We start from the raw sequence: 22,711 nt of genomic DNA on the forward strand, positions 1-22,711 counted from the left end.
AAATTATGTTCATAGAAAGGTTAGTAATGGACATTTATATACAAATATTTATGTGTAGAAAGCCTCTGTTTTGTGAGAGGTGCTTCTTATATGTGAAGGACCCATAGAGCTTTACTTTGACATTTCCTCAAGCGAGAATGGCATCGACTGAAACTTTCTGTCGTACACCACGCCTACCAATTGGTACCATTGGTACCCTTTTGGCAGTGGAAACACAAGCCTGATAAAGGTGATCCATACCGTACCGTACTGTACCACTCAGTGGAAATGGGCCATTAGAACAAACACCTACAATTTACATTAGTCATCATTGACACATTCTTACCGTGACTGTATGTTTAAAGCTTCGTGACACCTCAATTTCATATCCGTAGACCTCCAGAACAAATCCTCGCACCCATATCGCCTGGCCAGTGTCTCTTTCTTCATTCCGAACTGATAACTGGAAGTTGGGCAGTCCTCCCAGAACTGTCTCAGCACTGTCTAGTCCTCCAAAGCTATCCTCATCTCCTTCTCCGCAGTCAGTAGTGGCAAGACGAAGAGTACAGCTGCTCTGAAGGTCAAACGGCACACCTCCAAATGGCAAAAAGTGTGCATATCCAGCAACAGCACACATGGCCTCAGTCCTGGGCTGACAGAAAAAGAGGCCTTCGTTCTCTTGGCAGTACTCCTCTGGGTGACAGGGTGAGAAGGTGCAGTAGACGCTGTTGTCGGTGCCGTTACAGAAACAGCGCTCCTGGCATTCCCAGTCAGTCCAGAATGTCTCATTGGTGGCCAGTTGGCGACCCAGGTAAAAGCAGCCACAGTCACTGCGTGCTACGCAGATGCCGTCGCGAAGGGCAAAACCCTCCTCACACTGACAGCCCTCAGAGCAGGGTAGAGGGCACGGCTCTTCTGGTTCATCCAGATTAGAACAGGTGAGAGGGCATGCAGATGTACACTCATCGAAGTGACTGTTTTCTGGGCAGGGTAGAGCTAAAGAAAGAAAAAAACAACAAAAATAGTTATGTGACATGCATGGAAGGTATCTTAACGGGTAAAGAGAGTAGGGATGGTCGATACAGACTTAAAATGATATCAGAATATTTTCTAGTATTTATTGTTTGAATTATATTATTGATGATATGTATCCACTGAGAAAAGCATTTGATTTTATTTTACCAAAATAAAATCATTAACTCTGCTTCTGGATGCCTGCCGTCATGCAGAGCTCAACCATATTTAATCACACTGAAGCAGCTGGTCAAGCTTTTCAGGATCGTATACCATACAGAAGCAGAGCTTTGAGTTCGAGACTTCGAGCATCCATTAAAATGTTATTTCTTTTTCATTCATACTGGACACTAGAGTGCGCCTCACACAATCTCCACATATATGTTACTGAAGAAACAATGTCAGCTAGGGTGAGCTATCACATCAAAAAGGTAATGGTGGGCAGAGCGAAGCTTTCAGAAACAATGAAACAGTCGAAAGCAAATGTGTCGACACTTCCAAACCTGTCTGTACAGTGCCACCTAGTGGTCATTTTTTAAGTATTGCTCTTAAAAACAGTTAGGTGAGGTGAGGAATTATTATTGTTTTGACGAGACATCATGGAGTGGTTAGTTTACTTGACTGGCATACAGATGTACTTAGTTCGAATCGCATACGAAAGTGAACACTGCTGGGAAATGGAGGAGTGGGGAGGTGATGTTGGGCAAGAAAGTTATAAGCATGGTTGCGGCTGAGGTTGTAGTGGTTGCCTCTATGGATGAATTAACTTTTTGGAAATAAATGTGTTGCTTTGGTCAGAATTTTATTTATTTTTTTATTAATTTAAGATATTAAGTCACAATTTCCGAATGCTTTACAAGTAGGTATTCGATCTCAGGTCATTCACAGCACATTCCACTAGGTTACGAGAGATTGTGGTTTTGTTTATGACCCTGTCAATCAAAGGCAGATTTGTCAGCTATCGGAATGTAGTTACTTTAATCACGTGACCTATGTGTTTCCAAATGTTTCTGAGCAGTGTTTTGAAACATCTTCAATTCGGAATCTCGAGGCCGTGTCGAAACTTTAGTCTTGCATCAGCCATCCTTACAAAGAGGATCAAGATGGTAGAAATGGATAAAACATGAAGAAACTAAACAAATGATTTTATACAGTTATTATTTGGGTTCTTCAAGGCCCCCTGGCAATTTTATAAGCATCCGCCTTTATTTAATATAAAATATTATGATTTTGTCTTCATTCTATCATATTAAACCATGTCTAGACACAAAAATGATTATTGCTTGCAACTGGTGATATGAAGTAAACCTAAAGTGAAAATATGCCAGTAAATCTCCTTTTTGTAAACAGGTTCAAACCTGCAAAACTATAACACACGTACAACTGTAAACAATAACTTATTGCACAGACCAATGATAGGCTTTTATCGTTATTATTACAATAAGTCAATTTTTACTGGTAATTATTCAAACATGCAAAACATAAATTATAGGTTTTTAACATTATTATTACAATAAGTAAACTAGTTTACCACGGGCAGAATCTTTACCGGTATACTTTAAATGATACCCATACAATATCGCCCATCCCTAAAAGAGAGAGAATCAATCAAAACTCATACGGCAGTTGGTAGCACTTCTCCATGTTCCCAGGTTGATCTGAGCATCCTGACAAGCGGATGCATAAGCCTGCAGGGAGTTACACAGGGCAGAACGGTTTCCCTCCCTTACACACATGTTGTAGAGGCAGTTCCTGAAGAAAGGAGACGGATTAACCGCTGTATGGCAAGCTAGGAATGAGCTGTTTCCTGGGTCGTTGATGTTCCCACACAGCCATGGGCTCTGGTATTGCCGTAAATCTGTACACATGCGATACAAGTCCTCACAATCGCCATTGCATGTCAGATCGTCTGCAATAGCTCTCCAGCTTTCAATAAACTGGTCGGCTGAATCGGCCTGCCTTCCACTTGGTAGCCGGAGGTCATCGATTGGATCTCCGTTGAAAAAGCCACACAGACCACAGGTGGTGTTGTAAAAGAGAGTGGAGAGAGTGATGTTTAGTAGGCCTTGACGTGAGTATCGAGTGCGGACCAAGCCACTCCACTCAATCACCGTGGTATTACCAGAGGATCGGTAGATCATTAGAGGCTCCACTGGATGGACGTAAGGAACAATTGCTGGTTCACCATTGACCTAGAAGAGGGGTATGACATCATTAGGACAATCATACAATCATATTTCTTGTTTTGAGCAATATATTGAGTGTATTAAAGGGATAGTTCACCAGGAAATCATTTACACTCCTTGAAGTCCTTGACAAGAAAGACACTGGTGAAGGTTTAAAACCACTTGAGGGTGATTAAATTCTGAGTAATGTTTATTTTTGGGTAAACTATCCCTTTAAGGAGTATTTGTAGAAATAATTAAATTTCTATTGTCAATTTTTATTCACAAGCCTGGAAACTGATTTGTTTCTTCTTCTTGAAATTAGAGTTTATGAAAGTAACCACAAACCTTGATCAAGTCGAAATCTGAGCCGCCTATCTGTGCTTCCAAATGACCAACCCTAACAACCACTGGTCGTAACCACGTAGGGCCTTTATTCACAAGCTTCCTTCCAATCTTCACCTCCACTGATGTTACATTTGCAGGCAAACGTCCCAAAGTTTTGACCAAGTAGAATGAGCTTTCATCAGGGAATGGCATCGTGGACCCATCAAATGTGGCCAGTATTTGTGACTGGGATAGCGAACATATTGCTTCGCGACGAGGGTAACACCCGAGCAACCCGACTTCTGCTGCACATACCTCGCCTTCGCCACAAGAGTCATTGAAGCATTTTACTTCACCCGCCGGGCCACACACACAACGCTGGGAGCAGTCTTCACCCACCTCACCCCCTTCCCCTGCCCAGAAAGTCTCGTTCAGGGCGTAATACAGGCCGTCACGTTCACACCCGCACTCAAAACGACGGACACAGCGGCTGCCACTCAGCACATAACCCTGGTCACACTGGCAGCCCTCGGTACATGGATGAGCACAGTAGAGATGAGATGTTAAGTCGGAGCAGGAGGCAGGACATGCACTTGTGCAGACTTGATAGTGGCTGTTCTCAGGGCATGTCAGTGCTAAGAGTCAGTAGCAAATGGAAAAATGGAAGGTTAGTGCAAAAGAGAGCACAGAAAAGACAATGTATACTTGGGGTGCGTCTCAATCAGCTCCCTACGCTGTAAAAAAACTGCAAGGTTCCACACAATTCATTCAGGTTGTTCCAACACAAATTGTTTACTAAACAAATATAAGTGGATTGAACAAAAAGCCGTCCCAAAAAATCTCAAGAATTGTGTTGTCTCATCATTTTAAATAAGTAGTTTGAACAATAAACAAACTATTTTTTTGTGTGTAGTTTCTTAGGTTATGGATCATAAGGTCATGCACATGAATCTAGGCACTAGTAATTACAGTGATTAGCTTGGTTCAACACACATTAGGACACTGAGGCCCCGTTTACACTAGTGCGTTTTAGTTTTAAAACGGCGTTGTAGAATGAAAACGATCCGCGTCCACACTCGCGTTTTACCCAGCGTTTCTGAACAGCTCTCCGTCCACACCAAAATGCTAAAAACGCACATCCCGTGACCACACACACTTTCGGGCAAGCGCTGCAGCATTTCTACCCAGATGAGAGCTCTGCTTGTCGGACTGCTCATCAAGCATCTCCCGCTGGATCTAATCTCACTATATTTGCTAAACGTGATATTTCATTCATGTTGTTGTCTTTATCTAACGACATAGGCCAATTCCCTGACTTTGGTCATTGGAATCTATTAAGTTACTTGTTCACGGATAACATGTTTTGGTTAAGCGCAAAGATAAGTTAATGATTAATCCAGGTACATTGACTGATCGCTTGCCTTTATTTCCTACTATGTATAAACATATTGTATGTTATACTTTTATAATTATCGATTATTAAAACTGATATTCAGCAAAAGAGAGGGTGCGTTTCGTATTTTCACTGAAATTGAAAGGAGGCAGTTGTTATAGGCTCCGTTTTGTTATAAATATCCACACAGTGAAGATGACGCTCATATATGCAGCACGGCGCCTCAACATTTCTGCTGTCTGTTAAGTTGCTAATATTAAAATGAAAATAGGCAGTTCCTTAAATCATGTTTACATTTTATTGTTGAGAAAGTGAAACAATGTAGCCAAGGTGATGTGAATGAAGTTATAAAGTACACTGTTCCCTTTGAAGATTTACGCGTGTCCTCGGTATGTTTTCCATATCAAACTGAAAAGGGGGAGACTGCAGCCTTGATCAAACTTGCGAAGTCTTAACTTACAAGAAGAGGATGCGAGACTGAACTGTGTGTGGGCTACTTAATATTGAGGAAAAGCCCCAATCAGATAGGTGAACGTTTGCAGCCCCGCCTCCGTTTTCAGATGTCTCCGTCTTTTCCCATCCACACTGAAACAGAGCAGCAGCGTTTTAGAATGAAAACGGCCTTTCCAGCGTTTTCAAAAAGCTCCGTTTTCGGCGCTCGAGAACTACGGCGTAGTGTGGACGGATGGCGTAACCGTAGCAAAACTTATGCGTTTTCAAACTAAAACGCATTAGTGTAAACGGGGCCTGAGTGTGACAAGAGATGTTGATCTTATGCAAACATCCCTTAGGAAAACATATGCAGTATCTTAAAGCAGGGGTCACCTGTCCCTGGAGAGCTACCTTCCTGCAGAATTCAGCTCCAATCCTGATCAAACACACTTGAACCAATTAATAGGACCATAAGCAGCACTTGATCATTCCAGACAGGTGTGTTTGGGCAGGGTTGCAACAGAAATCCTGCAGGAAGGTAGCTCTCCAGAAACAGGGTTGGTGACCCCTCCTATATAGTTTGTTAAAAAATGCATACTTGCATACTATAAAGCAGGAGTCACCAACCCTGTCCCTGGAGAGCTACCTTCCTTCAGAATTCAGCTCCAAACCTGATCAGTCACACCTGAACCAATTAATAGGACCTGAAGCAGCACTTGATCATTACAGAAAGGTGTGTTTGGTTGGGGTTGCAACTGAAATCTGCAGGAAGGTAGCTCTCCTGGAACAGGGTTGGGGACCCCTCCTATATAGTAAGTTAAAAACAGTATGTGAGCCGAGTAGTATTCACAAAACATTATCTACTACCTACTACCTTTGACTACTATGTGAGGTGACGCAACTGACACGGGTAGGTCATGTAGTATGTCCACATTACATTTATACTACCCAGATTCATGCTATACAGAACTTACTTTTTTAAAGGTTTTGTAGATTTAAATTCAAATGTAGAACCTACTCGAATAGTACTGTAGGTGACACAGTGCACTGTGGGGCTTTTTAGGGCACGGACGTTTCATTGCACTGGAAAGACATTGCGATTGGGACAGCACTGACTATTGAACAAGGGAGCAGATTGAGACACACCCTTGGTTTAACCTGTCTAAAAGCCCTCTCTACTGATGTTAAATTAAGGTCACACCTGATATCACTCACCACAGAACGAGCGTGATCTCCAGGGTCGTATGGTTACTCCCAGGGCTTGGCATGCAAGGGCATATGCCTGTATAGCTTGGCACAGGGTGGTGATGTTATCACGATTGCTGCACATATCATAAACGCAGCTGTAAACAAATGCTGTTGGGTCTACCACAGCCCTGCAGTCTCTGAATGGCCCATCAGTCTTATTGATGAGCCCACAGTAGTCTGATCGAAAGTAAAACGCTTCAGCTGCCGGTTCACACATGCTACAGTTCTGGGCACAGCCGTCTGTACAACGAAAATCTGTGTCTTCAGCTCGCCAGCTACCACCCAGTTCCACTACGCTCTCTGCCAGAGAGCCATCTGGCAACACAGGGTCATCGGCAGGGTCATCGTTGTAGTTACCACATAGGCCGCAAGTGTTGTTGAAATAAGAGCTGGGGAGGGAGATGGAGGCGTAGTGCAATCCGTCATAGGTCACCAAGAGACCAAAGTCTGTTTCCAAAGCGACAGCAACGCCAGATTGGTATACCTTGACTGCGCCTAGCTGAAGTTGAACAGGGAGAGTCTTTATCAGGCCATCCACCTGGAACAACAGAAACACAAAGTGAAAGACATTGAGAAAGGTTATATCGCCTGTCTCCTGTAGAAACAATTTAATCTTCTAAGCTGCTATTCATGCTGATTGCACAGTTTAGTGGGAGGAGTAGCTTCGGATTTTAAAACATGAAGAGAGCCGACCTGCACAGTTCCCAGAGTTCCTTTGGGTAGTGTAACACGGTGATTGTACACCTCTACTGTCACGTCCCGCAGCCAGGACACCGTGGGCACACCACGGTTCTCATTCTTGGCCTCCACACTGAAAAAGGGCAAACCGGGCATTTCCCAGCATGGGCGAGCCAACAGGTATGAGCAAGTACCCTGCATTAGAGATCAAGGAGATTGCATGGTATTGATAAATGATTGATTCTCGCATAGCTGAAGTTATTTTAATATCAGATGCACTTCATTCATTGTAATTGTAATCTAAAATAGATCAGGATTTGAACCTGGTTTTCTTTGCATACTAAAACAACTGTATATACAAAAGGTTTATAACATCTTACATTTTCTCACTGAACTGAGATGAAATGTGAAGTCTAAAGTTAAGATCAACAGGACAAAGTGCCAGGACTGCAAATTGCCCTCCCATTTAAAGATTTAAAAATTAAAATGGGATTCTTCTTAAGCCCATTTAAGACAATCTTTATAGTCGATTTCGAAGAAAGAAGATTATGGAATTTGACTAGATAAAATCTTGGTGTGTCATGAGTACTAAATAGGCAAGACTATACGTTGCATCACATAATGTCTAAGACGCATTTTCTGTCACCAAGAAGCCGCGTTACTTATAAATGTCTCTGTTATTGTCTGATTTGTTAGCTTATATCACAGGTGTCAAACTCAGTTCCTGGAGAGCCACAGCTCTGCACAGTTTAGTTCCAACCCTAATTAAACACACCTAATCAAACTAATTGAGTCCCTCAGGCTTGTTTGGAAACTACAGGTAAGTGTGCTGAAGAAGGGTTGAAACTAAACTGTGCAAGGCAGTTTGACACCCCTGGTTTACATGGTGATTCCAGTAGTCACTCGCTAGGCTGCAAAAGTGCCTCAGCTATTGATTACCAACCTTTATCTTTTAAATTTGTCATGGTAGTGGTGACACCTCATACCCATACTGTTAACATATTTGTACAAAGCCTACTTCCATTTATTGGAAGTAATCCTCTCTCTTTCATTTTCTAATTTAAAAAGCTGTGTACAGAAGAGATTAAGTGCTCCTATTGCATAAAATCATTGTGGATGACTGAAGGAAAAATTCAACATTTCCATTTACGAATCCCTATAACTCCCTTTCGTGCCGAAATCAGGAAAAAATTGGAATGTGGGTTCATTGTATAACTTACCTGAAAGTGATAGAGGAACCCATCAAAGGTGTGGTAGTGAGGGTCTCCAAACACCACACAGGTGCTGGTGCGTGTGGGCTGGCAGTAGTAAGCCCCTTCCACCTGTTCACAGGTCTCTAACTGACCACATGGTGTTTCATGGCAGATGACCTCATTATCCAGATCAAGACACCTACATCGTTGAGTACACTGGTCTGACAGCCAGAAAACCTCTCCACGTCTGTAAAATCGGCCTAAAACATTTAAGAATGCCATAGACACATTGAGAGAAATGGAGATTTGAGGTAAAAACATTAAATATCCATGATGTAGATGTATATAAAAAGTTATAGTATAATTCTCTATCAATACATGCACTTTGTACCAATGTAGCTGCAGCCATTTGCTGGGTCTATTTGGTCAGCATCAATGCGGAAGAACCACCTTCCAGGGACATTGACATTAGTGGTCTGTTCAATGTTGACCACTTCGTTTGAACGGGAGCCTGGAAGGTTGAAGAAATGGCTGACATCCCCACCATTGAACCCTGCCTAGAGAGTGCAGTTATAGCAGAGAAAGATGTCATCTCATGATGTCGCGTGATTTCAGAGGGTGGAAATGTACCTGACACAAAGAGCCAGAAGAAAAGTCTGATTTTCCAGATTACCTGTGCTGTAGTTCCCCCCAGGCCTGTAAGAGGGTCCCCTCCACTTGCTGTGCCGGTGCTCCAGTGAATCTCTCCATAGTTAAACATTGAAAAATAAGCATGGCCATCGGAGATCAGAACTGCCTGAAATGTATTTACCTGAGGAAAAAAAAACAGATTGGTCCAATTATCGTTTCGTATCTAGATTAAAATTCAAGCATTTTCAAGAATTTACAGTATCCGTATGAACCCTGAAGCAAAAGAATATATCTCTTTTTTTCTCACTGGTGTAGTCTGGCTGCCCCCGTAAAAGGTGACTTGATTCCAGGTGGTAATGAAGACCCAGGTGGCAGTGAAGGATACCATATTCTTGAAGTATTTTCTGACGTCCTGAGTGGCCCTCTCCAGGATCTCTGTGTCTGTGCTTTCACGGTAGTACACATCTCCACGTATGCCATTATGCACATCAGCCCATAAAGGAGCAATGAAGGAGCGGCTGTCACTGAGGGGGAAAGCCTCTGGAGTGAACTGACTCACCTGAATGTTGAAGGAGATTACGCCATTGTTGTTGACCTGTTGGGGAAAAAAGATTGTCACACGCTGATTGCTTAACAGACTGTGGGATTACCTAAGGGTGCAACTCAATCAGCTTCCTAGCCCCAGAGATCATGGATAAGTAGGTAGTGTACATGAATTTGGGTACTGGGAAGAGTAGAATTTATATGATTTCATTAATCCATTCATTCATTTATTCATTTATTTTCTTTTTGGCTTAGTCCCTTTAGTAATCAAGGGTTAAGCCAGTAATCAAGCATATGTTTTTTTTACGCAGCGGATGCCCTTCTAGCTGCAATTCATCACTAGGAAACATCCATATATGCAATAATTCACACACATACATTACGGACAATTTAGCCTACCCAATTCACCTATACCACATGTTTTTGGACTTGTGGGGGAAACCGGAGCACCAGGAGGAAACCCACGTGAACACGGGAAGAACAAGCAAACTCCACACAAAAACGACAACTGACTCAATCGATGCTTGAACCAAGGACCTTCTTGCCGTGAGGCAAATGTGCAACCCACTGCGCCACTGTGCAACCCTATTTGATTTCTGTCAAATTTAAAAATTTACAATTTTATAGAGGAGGCGTCCGCCCAAACGGCACTCTAAACCCAACCGTCTTTAGGGATTGAGAAGGACGAGAGATTGTAAAAGTTTCGATTTAAAAAAGAGCCATGCCCCCAAATTCTTCCCCCAAACCTAACCCTAATTAGAGAACAAGAAAGACCCCAGATCAAAAATGTATTACGTACAATCTTAAAAAGAAGGCATGCCCCCAAATTCTACCTATAAACCCAACCATCATTGGGGAATGAGAAAGATGCTTGATGAAAAATGTAAAAGTTACATTGTTTTAAAATGAGACATGCCCCCAAATTCTACACATAAACCCAACCACCATTGGGGAATAAGAAAGACCCCAGATCGAAAATGTAAAAGTTATCATTTTAAAAAGGAGGCGTGCCCCCAAATTCTACCCCTAAACCCAGCAGTCATTGGGAAACGAAAAAAGACCACAGATCGAAAATGTATTATGTACTATTTTAAAAAGGAGACATACTCCCAAATTTTACCCATAAACCCCACCCTTATTGGGGAATGAGAAAGACCCCAGATCCAAAATGTAAAAGTAACAGGTTTAAAAAGAAGGCATGCCCCCAAATTCTACCACTAAACCCAACTGTCATTGAGGAATGAGAAAGACCCCAAATCAATTGTAAAACTTACCATTTTAAAAATGAGACGTGCCCCCATATTCTACTTCTAAACACAACCCTTATTGGGAAATGAGCAAAACCATTGTCCTTACATATCAATGCATAATAACCGACATCTGATCCAAATAGCATGAGCAGGCACCATATAGATTGATATTGAACTGCCTACACTGCAAAAAATGCTTTTCTTGCTTAGATTTTTTGTCTTGTTTCTAGTCTAAATATCTAAAAATTGCTAAATCAAGGAGATTTTTCTAAACAAGCAAAACACATTGTCTCGTTTTGAGAAATAATATGCCAATATTAAGTGAGTTTTACCTTAAAATAAGCAAAATAATCTGCCAATGGGGTAAGCAAAATAATCTTGTTTTTTCTTTTGATGTAAGATGTAAGATGTTTGATGTCTTATTTTAAGGTAAAACTCACTTAATATTGGCATATTATTTCTCAAAACGAGACAATGTGTTTTGCTTGTTTAGAAAATTCTTCTTGATTTAGGAATTTTTAGATATTTAGACTAGAAACAAGACAAAAAATCTAAGCAAGAAAAGCATTTTTTGCAGTGTACCAGCAGTTGCCTCCTTGCCCCTGCTTCTTTCTATGGGCTGATAACCACTGATAACAACCCATTTAGTTAAATGATTTAATTGAAATTAAAATTTATAACCAACATTTTCCAAGTTTTTAAAAGTACATTATAGCTAAATAATTGTATTGTTTGACACACCAGCAACATTTCAACCATTAAACAATTATAAATGTTTGCTAGATTGTTCTTAGCCTGTCTGGCTATGTTCCTTCATGGTAAATATAAATAAAAACAGTTTCTTTTTAGAAAAATATCTTTCCTTTGTCAATATGTTTGATGATTTGGCTCTGAACTTCCATTAGGGAGTATAGTGAGCATCGATAGGATGAATTTCACAGTGCATTCAGGAAATGAATGTTTCAGTACACTGGAAGAATTTTATGATTGAGACAGCACTTAAAATGGCTGACTCCCTGATCAGTGCACTACTGAACAAGGGAGCTGATTGACATGCACCCTAAGTTCCTGAATTGAAAGTCTATGAGGTTTTAATGAGATTTCTGTCGATTTCTCTCACAGTTCTCATTCTTATTTTGGACACTTACATATAGAGACCTATAGGGCACATTGAAGAATATAAATGGAATTAGAAGTGGGATCTCTGGGGAACTGCCATCGTCCATCTTAGGGGTTTCTAAATCCCTGTGAGCTGGTCCAAAGGGGTAAAGGGTATCCTGAGAAAAGGCTACGGAGAGGAAAAGACAATGATATAGTGAAAAGCAGATTTACAGTACATAACTTCAGTGATGTGTCGTAGGTCACAGTATTCAACATTTGAAGTGGTTTCAAAATGGTTCTAAGACAAGTATGGGTGTTGTTCAATAGTTTTAGGACAACGTTAATGAATGAACTTCAAAGGTTGACTACTATGTGCCTCCTGACATCGAAACATTCTTTTCATGCTGAAGAAGTCACTTATACTGACTTAGAAAAGGTTTTGGGCCTTGACCTTTCAGTCTTTTACAACATAATTACTTAATTGATTGGCTCTTTGTTTAGTTCCTTGGCTCTTTTTTGTCTGTTAGTCACTATCAATGCTCTTGAGAGTGTTCATAGAGAGTAGTGAAAGACATCCCTTACCTCCGCTGGGAACGAGGGTGCTGAAGAGCTGGAGCAGAGAGACTAAAGTGCCTGTTCTGACCATCCTAAACACCTACGAAAACATTGATGCGCATGTTTGACTTTAAATACTCAGAGTATCAAATATAAGCAACGCAAACTGTAGCGCCACCACCCTTGAGGGGGTTGCAGATCAGATAAGAACCACAGTGTAATATCTTTCAAATTTAAACACACTGTTTTCTATAGGGCACACCAGTTGTACCACTTGGCATCTCTCTATGGCACCCATATGACTCAGGAGGCTGTTGTGCCACCTAAATCGTATTCCATTAAATATACAGTATATTTGTCTCAAAATGTTGTAACAAGAACTCCTTTATTTTGTTTAATTTTTCTCAAACTGAATACAATGCAATATCCGGTATGGGCAGCACAATATATCATAACATATAACGTTGAGTTTGGGTTATAGTTGACCAGGAGGCACAGTTCACAACACATGCGATTTATAGAGTCGCTGCAGAGTTTAACTATAATGGAGTGAAAGTTTATTGGCTGATTTTTTTTCAATATCACTATACCTGTAACACTTCTCATCTAGTATGCCAATGGTTCTCAAAGTGGAGGTCGGGACCCCCTGGGGGGTCGCGGGACAATGACAAGCGGTCGCTTGGTGATATCCAAAACTCAAATAAATTTTATTAAACTATTAGAATTACCATATTTTATTCATAACCGACAGAATATAGTTAATAGTTGCATTAAAGAAACAACAAAATAAAAATAACAATCAGCCATCAGCCTTTAATTTTAGAAGCAAAATATAATTAAATCCACAAATGACTTTAAAAAACATTATATGGCTAATAGACTGTTGCATTTTTGTGTTGTCAATAAGCTCATGTTTATATTTGCCTACAGTTGTGTCTGCAACGTTTACAAATTTACAGTACAACCACCTTGAAAAATGGGGGTCGCGAGCCACTGATATGATTATTTTTGGGGTCGCGGGCTAAAAAGTTTGGGAACCCCTGTAGTATGCGACCACCTTTCATCAGTTATTTTAAGACGAAAGTCGGATATTTATATAAATAAACAAGTAGGCCAAGATACATTTGTCTCCAGTCTTCCCTGGTTTAAAGAGCAGTCTCCCAGGTCTCCCATGGGGGCATTCTGGCCCTTTCTCCCTCTCCATGGTGGGCTTGTTCACCATGGGCTGAAAAGCTTCTATTATGTGATCGGGAACAATGTGTTGGGATCACATTCTCCAGCACTACCGTGTGAGTGGGCTATGGTGATGCAGTTCCAGGCCTGCACAGTGCCAATGAGCCCGCAGCTGGGAGAACTTGCCTTGCTCCTCTCCATCGTCTGAAGGGTCCATTACCAAGTGTTTATGTGCTATGACTTGTTGGCATCAGAGAAAGGGCTGTGAACAGTGGGGCTAATGGGTTTAATTTAGCAGGCTTGAGTTGCCAGGGTCTTTACGGCTACCCTGAGGGGCTGAAGTTTGGGTTTCACTCCCTTTAGATTCACCCAGCCTCAGTGTGCCAAAATAAATGGACATCCTCTCGCAAATCAGGTATATCAGGTGAAGGGAATTATAGGGAATTTAAATTATTCTGATGGCGAAACAATTTCAGTTGGAGCTACTTTGTTTCATCAGATTCATTATTTTAGGTAGACCCAAATGTAGTTTATGGATAGCCAAACAAAAGTAAGTAGCACCGATTTAAGTGTACACATCCAAATGATATCCCACTTTAAATGAGTCTTAAGGTAAAACCTGCCTTAAAATAAACTGCTGAATATTTAAATAGAAAATACTGCTATAGGTTTGGTGTCAGATTGATTAATCAGTATACAACCTTTGCTGATATATTAAATAAAAATATATATAAATATATATTTTGTTTAATTAGGCTTAATGTCATTTGTGTCATGGATTATGTAAATTCATTATAGTGATCACTGGAATGATGAGATCTAATTTCACACAATAAACCAAACAAAATCTCACAATGTCATTTTAGGTCCATTAATCAACACAGTTTGAAATGCAAGTCCCATTAATTTAACACGTCCTACAATGTTAGAAACAAAATTAGATGGACCTTTAGTTAAGGACATTGCTTTGCCTTAGAATATTTTTATTCAAAAGTGCCGAATTACATTCACTGTTCAGCTGTAAGACAAATAATTTAACAGCTGAAAGTGTTATACTTATTAAAAACAATATAAATCGAGTAAATCTAAAATGTTTTTTAAGTTATAAATAAAAAACACTTGATATTTGAGAAAATACAGTAGTCAGCATTTGAAGTGGTTCAAATCATTCATTAGCTTGTCCTAAATCTACTGAACACCGCCCTTTATGGTTTTAAAACAATTTTGAAAAACATATTTGATCCACTTCAAATGTTGACTACAGTATGTATGAGAGGAAAACTCATTTAAAAAGTAGTTTGTCATTTACCACATCAAGGAATCATTAAATCAAGCTAATATTAGTTCAAGCTCTCTTTTCAAATACTATTTTTCCGTTGCCAAATCCACCTTCCAACATAACCTAAATCTAGTCTCCTGAGGAAAGCTTATGTCTTTTGACAATGTCCTGTATAACATTCTCCGTCATGAAACCACAGCACAGACAAAACTGGCATTTGATGAGATTCCCAAGTGAACCATGAGATACCGTGTGAGATGCCAACAGGCAAATCCATTGCTCTCCACATCACATTACATAGACTGGCAGAGTTCATTTGGCTAACCTCTCAGACACCGATCTCAACCAAGCTGTCTGTCTGACGACTGGCATTAATACAAATGATAGATGCTATCAAAATTACTTAGTTACCAACTGGCAGTTAAAACCGGTGTTTTACATTTTCATGCACAAAATGTGTTACCAAAACGGAGAAGGCAGGTATAAAAGAGCACCAGAGCATCACTGACAAGAAGCAAAGGACAACAACTTTGTCTTAAGAAAATAAAACAAAACACAAGTTCTTAAGTACAAAATCTGGAGCAAGAAATCAGCACTCACCTGCCTTCAGAGGACGGAAGTTCAGCACGTCACCTGTGCATCAGCCTCAAAGTCACATCCAAGTGGGTACCATCAACGCAGTCTCAAGAGCGGAGGGGCTCTGCTCTCGGATGCAGAAAAGGGAGGGGGATACTGCCCAGAAAAACCCTCCTAAATCCTTCGCTCACACAGAGCTCTTTCCTGGTCCAGTTCCACCGGACAACCGCCAAAGACAAGAATGGCAAACACGGCCTAATCTGTGCCTCAGGGTACGCTTGATTTCAAAGAGCAAAAGTCTGGAGAAAGTGATCTCAGAATGAGAGGACAGAGGAGGAGTGAGTGTGTGGGTTTTCTGTACGGTTCTGCTGGAGGGAGACGCATCAGAGGCAGGCGCTACCTTATGCGCCAGGGATAGTGTTAAAGTTAATCTGAGATCAGTTTTTTGGGGAAGGGGGAGGATAGGAGAGGGAGTGTGGATGGAGAGAGGGGTTGAGACTTTCGAGAGAGAGAGAAAGAGAGAGAGAGAGAGAGAGAGAGAGAAAACAGCAGCAGAATGGTAAAGTGAGGGTGGATGACAGAAGGGGGGTAGAGCTGTGGACCAGTGAAGGGTGGCGTTTAGTGAGAAACTTAAGGGAAATATTGAAACCAGAGCCGAAAGGACAAAGAGGATTTCTGAAGAAAATGTCAACCCTTTGGACCAAAACCTATTCCCTAGATAGCAGCCCTCTTCATAGCTAGTGCACAGTCCAATGCATCTCTTTAGGGGCTCTCCATCCCACCCTTGGGGCATTTATTTACAAAAGGAAACACGGCAGAAAAACATTGCTTTATTTGATTTCTAAAAAGGAGAAGAGTTTAGGTTACAACATTAACATGAATCAGCTTGGACACTCTATGTGTGCGCGTGTGTGAGCAAATCAGTGCTCCCCCTCCTGTCTTACTGGGCTCTCTGCACCAATTAAGGACAGCCTCATTTGCAACAGCTCACTCAAGCCTGGGTTAGTCTCCAAATGGGACTCATTTCCATAGATGCAGTGGCGAGATAACAACAAAAAGGAGGGAAATCATTGGTGCATCCACGGTGATAGGGTCTGGGAAGGAGATGGGAGTGAGATCTGAGTCAGAGTCAGCATTGTTTCTAGGAGGACAGTGGACGTAACTAGATACCAGAGGGGGGCAGGATGTGTGAAAGCCGACTGGACGGATGCAGACCCCAGATTCCCTGTGACCAATGTGGGGGTCCCAGCGGAGGGTTCTTTTACACCTTGTTGCTTTGTTGTGTAAATGCAGCCCATACTCTTAACCAAACTAGTGCACAACAGGACACAGAAAATTTGACAAAGAGTGCAATGTGGTCCCAGACTGACTGTTGGGCAGTTGAATCATCTTGTGCTGAAATGACCAGATACAGAAGAAAGAAAGAGTGAGTAAGGACAACGAGACAGCAATCACTATCTTCTCACCATCATCTGCTTCTGCAGTTGTAATGAGCTTACTAATGGGGTATTATCATTCTATGTCTTGTCTTTTTTAAATTGTCCCTTATTGTAATTCATGTTGTCCCACAAACAAGAATGTTGGAATAGGTCAAATCAGATGAGATGATCCCGCATCTTTACGAGCAGTTTTAGTCCCACCAAGAAGAAGAGATGGCTATGAGCTCGGTGATAAGTGTTAACTGCCCTGTCTGGGCATTGGAGTCAAGTGTCTGATAAAATGTAATCGCAAACTGTCAGCCCCATCGACCACCTGCCAACCAAACCTGGCAGATCAGAATCAGGCTGACCGAATTACCATAATGTCAGTGGGTGCAACAGGGGCCTTTAGAGTCATCGAACCATTTCCGTGGGAAAGGACTCAAGCATAGATGAGAGCACTAACACTACAGTTGCTTGCTGGTAGGTCCACCAAGGCCTGACCCTGTAAGTTGAAAAAGGTCCTGGACAAGAACCTGGCTAGGTCATCCAATATCCTAATTTTCATCCAAACCCCCTCACTGCATCCAACGCCAAGCAGTTGCTTTGCCCTCATTTTCTTTCCTTTCCTCAACAATGTCAAGCCCCCTCAAGGTAACTCAAACCTTCTCAGAAAACATCTCCCCCTCCTGGCCACACAATGAGCTTCCTTCAGCTTTCCTTGCTCCATGGTGCACAGGGTAGATCAGGCTACCAGCTGCCCGGCCAGTTCTTTTTGCTCTAGCTACAGAGTGAGGCGATTAAAAAAAAACTTTCTTAAAACCCCCACCTATCCAAAACACACCAAATCCCTCAGCAGCTCCCAGTGTGACCTTGCCTTTGTAGCCCACCCCTGCTTTCATGCCCTGGTAACCCCTTGTCCTTTTTCCCCTTTAGATTGGCACAACTCTCAGTGTTGCCGATCCACCAGTGAACTCTGGCTACTGCTGCACTCTGGAAGGCTATGCTGCCCAATAGTAAAGCCACTAAGGAGATGGAAGTTTAAAGTCTTGATTGGACAGAGCTGTGGCGGAGTCTGAGAGTGTGACAGCGATGCCAGATTTGGCACGTGTATCTTTCACCTGTAGGCGTGACAGGGACAGGCCCGACACTTCCGAATGTGGTGAAACCAATTAGACATGACGCTTTTTATCGGCCAAACTGCTGCGGTGATCCAGGTGGCAGGGCTTGCATGTGGCTGTCTGGCTGGAGAGACTCCAGTTGGATGCTAGAATTCGCCTAGGCTCTTGGTGAGGTCCCTGCAGTGTTTTATCCCTCGTGTTAGTTAGGAAAATATACGATTGCAACTACAGCAACAAAAGAGGTGCAATTACAAGACATGCATAAAAGGCATTGGCAAAGTTAACCCAGATCAAATAAATAAGATGGAATGTCAACATTTGTCTTTAACATGCTAAGCATATCAAGTTTAACCATGTTAGCTGTCAACTCTGACTCAAGTTTTTCAAGTTTAACTGTATCAGCTGAGTCAGATGATGGCTTTTTATCTGGGAAAAGTGTCAAGTTGACTTCTGATCAAAACTAATTATAAAAATAATCTTTTGCTTCTTCTAATTCTTTCTTTCTTCTGTCAAACACGAAGTAAGATACTTTAATGAAAGTTGAAAACTGGTAAGCAATGACTTCCATAGTATTTGTTTTTCCTACTATGGGCAACCCAGGCTCATTCTGAAAACGTAGTCCGTTAGACGTTTCTGAAGACCGTGAAATATGTCCCTGGAGGTACGTATTAATGCAGTTTTTGTTTTTGCAAATCCGTTAGAGACCACTGTGTGTGCTTTTTTGTATCTCAAATGTCTCTTGTGAGTGCCGTTCGCGCCTGTTCTCGCATAAATCCATCAGAGGCTGATGTCGACTGACTGAATGATTGACTGGGCGACCGGCCAATCGACTGCTCCACCCTTCTTTTTCCTTAAATCTAACTAATTTTACCCACTGACCCGCCCACCCACTTTCCTAACCCAACCAACGGTTAACAAAAGTCATCCAGAAAAAGAAAAGCCATCATCTGATTTTTACTGATTTTTACTTTACTAATTTTCACTCGTTCATTTTATTTTTTGGATTCTGTTTTTGTCTTATTTGAGTTCTGCCACCGCTCTTCAGGACTCGAACCCAGTCGTCGTCATCAATTCCTTTCTGCATCTCAAGTACGTCAACGAGTGAACTGGACAAACTGGTTGCAGCAGGAAAGCCCCCCACACTGAGTTAAGCGGCCAGCTGGTAAGTGCAGAAAGGAACAGCGTCATAACGCCCCGTAGCATTCCCTTAAAAAAAATGAAATGCAGCCACAAGTACCTCTGGCTACATAATTTTCTGTCTCCAGAAACATCCACAAGACTACGTTTTCAGAATGAGCCTGTGTTGACTATGGAAGTCCGCTTTCGTCAAGATATCTTCCTTTCAAATTCAACGGTATAAAGACACCCATGAAAGTTTTTAACCACTAGAGAGTGAGTAAATCTTCAGTTTTGGATGAAATATCCACTTAATTAACATTATGAGGACAATAGGACTGAATGGATTTCATGCAAAGCCTTGGCTGCAGTTTATTTTAAACTTTTTTTTTGTTCCAGTATGGCATTTTATGTAACTTCACATCATGGCATAGCACACAAATCACACCTTTACAACAATATTCCATGTCAATAATCACATAATCATCAACACTGAATGATTATTAATGGCACATGCCAGTGACCCTCTTTACACTCAGAAAAACACCATTAAACAGACCCAGCAATAAGTAAATCTGTCAGCACCTGCTCTGTTAACAACATTCTGGTGTTAGAGGCCAGATGTCCCTTGGGAGCAGAACAGAGAGGATCGAGTGTCATCACCACAACCAGGACACAATGAGAACAAAATATGGGCAATGAGAAACTTGTAGAGACACAGGCACGGCTGAAAGACAGGAGAAAACAGATTCAGGAAGCGAACAGACTATGCTGTACATACGAGAACCAAAGCAAACATGCAGTTCTAGCGAGATGTTGATCAGGATTATTATCCAAATGAGGACATTAGTAGGCATTATGGGGATTTCCAATTATCGGTAAAATTACGCAGCGAGGAGGTAAATAAATGTTTCAACAATATGGTATAATCAAAGGATTTGTGGAAAAATATGACAATCAAGCTCAAGTTCCAGTGATAGCACACAACTGAAACAGCGAGGGGACTTTTAAGCATAACAGAGTTGGATTAGAGAGCAAACAGAAACTGGGCCGATCAGTTATAAAGACAATAAGGGATCATCAGTGTGACGTATGCAGTTACACTGAATCAAAGCTGTCTCAATATCGGACAACAATATCCAGTCCTATCAATAGCGCTAATATATATAACCTCTTTAGCTAATCTGAACCCCTAATGGATTCGGAGCTCCCTGTTAACACCCTCCTTTGGGATAGGGTTGCATAGGGACAGCTTGGTAACTAGAGAGGGCATCTATACTATATCACTTTAACATTAGAGCCATTCTGTTGCAAAACGGTATAGGAATGAGCAGGACAAGCCCTGGTAATCCAATTCCTGAAATGTATAGACTGGTATGTGCTGAATAAGACTATAAAGACTGAATGTAAATGAATCCATAGTAGTGTACGACCAATATAGTTGATGGTTACTTAGTTGGAGGTAAGGGAACAGGTCACTTGCGAGTTATTAAATAGTATGAAGTTGTTTGTGAATGATCTTCCCTTTAATGTTTCTTTGTTAAACAGATGTCGGGAAATAACTTAAAACTGCACGAAAGCTTTAAAATGATGAGGTGTTTAAAATAATTCAAAATAAAAGTCATAGTCAAAATTAAAATGAATGCCCCATTTCCACTGAGTGGTACGGTTCGGTTTGGTGCGCTTTTATGGCCGTTTCCACTGTCAAAAGGCGTACCAAACTGAACTTTTTCAGCACCCTTTCGACCAAACACGAGAAAGGGTACCAAAAGCTGGAGCTACACGTGCAGCTGAAAGCTGATTGGTGAAAGAGATATGTCACGAGCTAGTGCTGATTTACTGTAGACATTTATTAGAGCGAAAATGGCGTCGACTTAAACTTTCTGTTGTACACCATGCCCACCAAAAAGGTATCTTTGGTAGTGGAAACGCAAGCCTGATAAAGGTGACCCGTATGGTTTGTACACCAGCAGTGCAAGTCGGCAGCTGTCTGCGGTACCCAGCTACAACTCAGTACACTGCTCATTTTTCAGCAGCGCCACAGAGCGCCATCTGAACAATTTTATTTTAAATAACATGCGAATATGCACCTTTGGTGTGCGTTACTTCCAAATGTCATGTGCATGGCGCATCCGGTGTGCGCGACCCCCTTTAAGGATGAAGTCTGCTAGTTTTGTGGATCAGTGACAGTTAAGCTGGATGCCATTATCCACACAAAAGCTAAAAAGCTTCATGAACCTATTGCTGACAGCAATGAATGTTTGGCTGTGTCCGAAACCGAGTACTACCCAGTAGATACTGTATTTGAATTTAGAAAATGTTCTATACAGTGTAAAAAAAAATATACACGTAAAATTTACGTAAAATAACGGCTTTTAAGTTACAGACATTTATCGTAAAATAACAGACAGTAAATTACAGAAATTTACCAGAAATTTAAATTTAAGTACTTTTCTGTAATTTACTGTCTGTTATTTTACGGTAAATGTCTGTAATTTAATGGCCGTTATTTTATGTTTACGTCAGCCCAGCTGCTGAAAAAAAACGTAAAATAACTTTTTACGTAAAATAAACGTAACGTAAAATAATTTTTTTACATTGTACAGTATGAATGTGAGTGGTATGAATGGAACGCGAACATACTGCATCCGCCATTTTGTCAAAATCACATGGCCTACCCTGAGTTATGTCGCTTTACTCCCATTCATGAATTCTCTCGCAGGTCATCATGGGATAGCACAGCGTGCATTGGATGCACACATCTCACAGACAGTAGTAGGTCATCCGGGTACTTCTTGCATAATGATCTTCGAATTCTATCAATTTGGACTTACTACTCGGCTCACAGACTTATTTTAGCTTACAGAATAGAAGTATGCAGTTTCGGACACAGCCATTGTCTCTGACACCAGATTTTGATCTTTGGTTTCATTCCATAATACTGGACTTTTTTTCTACGAAAGTTTACACTTTGAGAGTGTTTAAACAAGAGAGAAATGTGTGGAAATATTTATGCCTGTCTGAAAAAAGTGTATAAAGTGTCTAATGAGGGGTTTTACAACCTTAAAATATCTAGAATAACTGTAAAAATCACAACGGACTTCTTTGCGGATTTCGACTATTGAGGGTTATTTTTAGAACGTAACTCCTGCAAATAATGAGGAACCACTTTAATTCCAACTGAAACAGAATATTGAGTAGGGGGTGGGGCTTTCTTTTTGCGCATAATTCTCTTTTGGCAAACTAACGGTAAGGGGGTGTGGTTTAGAATACCGTGGCTGAAATGTCAAACGCGGAAGAAAATGGTCGGATTTTAATCGAAGAATACAAAAAACTTTTTTTTCCCCAATGGATTACCATAGATTAACTGTTCACCTAAAGAATAACAATATGCGCAAGAAAATGAACATTGTAAATTTTGATTTAATTGCTTATTTTTATGCTTTTTTTTATGTCAATATGATGAATAGGTTTATAATCTAATATCACCTTCTGTCCTACATAAGATTTGCACAATGGC

The 22,711-nt window shown here is 41.1% G+C and overlaps 2 protein-coding genes across 6 annotated transcripts in view; both read right to left on the reverse strand.

Moving 5' to 3' along the window:
- The window catches only part of tecta (tectorin alpha), a 62,188-nt gene extending 46,219 nt beyond the window's left edge, over positions 1-15,969 (reverse strand). For 2 of the 4 annotated variants that reach the window (XR_015491913.1, XM_087254300.1), the window contains exons 1-12: positions 15,565-15,969; positions 12,536-12,608; positions 12,001-12,140; positions 9,367-9,654; positions 9,103-9,240; positions 8,821-8,986; positions 8,457-8,689; positions 7,252-7,431; positions 6,526-7,096; positions 3,507-4,120; positions 2,615-3,185; positions 326-975 (exon numbers count right to left, since the gene is read on the reverse strand). Coding sequence is in view for 2 of the 4 variants with exons in the window: in XM_087254300.1 (XP_087110426.1) it covers positions 326-975; positions 2,615-3,185; positions 3,507-4,120; positions 6,526-7,096; positions 7,252-7,431; positions 8,457-8,689; positions 8,821-8,986; positions 9,103-9,240; positions 9,367-9,654; positions 12,001-12,140; positions 12,536-12,599 (3,615 nt within the window). In the remaining 2 variants the exon portion in view is untranslated. Of the gene's footprint in view, positions 1-325; positions 976-2,614; positions 3,186-3,506; positions 4,121-6,525; positions 7,097-7,251; positions 7,432-8,456; positions 8,690-8,820; positions 8,987-9,102; positions 9,241-9,366; positions 9,655-12,000; positions 12,141-12,535; positions 12,609-15,560 lie in introns of all 4 variants that reach the window. The other 2 variants (XR_015491912.1, XM_087254299.1) reach the window with 1 other exon arrangement.
- Positions 12,536-22,711, reverse strand: part of tbcelb (tubulin folding cofactor E-like b) — a 50,571-nt gene continuing 40,395 nt past the window's right edge. Inside the window, exon 9 of one of the 2 annotated variants that reach the window (XM_087254604.1) lies at positions 12,536-12,608. In XM_087254604.1, the coding sequence (XP_087110730.1) occupies positions 12,578-12,608 (31 nt within the window). In that variant the 3' untranslated portion in view covers positions 12,536-12,577. Of the gene's footprint in view, positions 12,609-19,534; positions 19,919-22,711 lie in introns of those variants that run through there. The other variant, XM_087254603.1, reaches the window with a different exon arrangement.

The sequence above is a fragment of the Danio rerio genome, chromosome 5 (assembly GCF_052040795.2).
Source record: "Danio rerio strain M-AB ecotype USA chromosome 5, GRCz13ab, whole genome shotgun sequence".
Taxonomy (NCBI): Eukaryota; Metazoa; Chordata; class Actinopteri; order Cypriniformes; family Danionidae; genus Danio; species Danio rerio.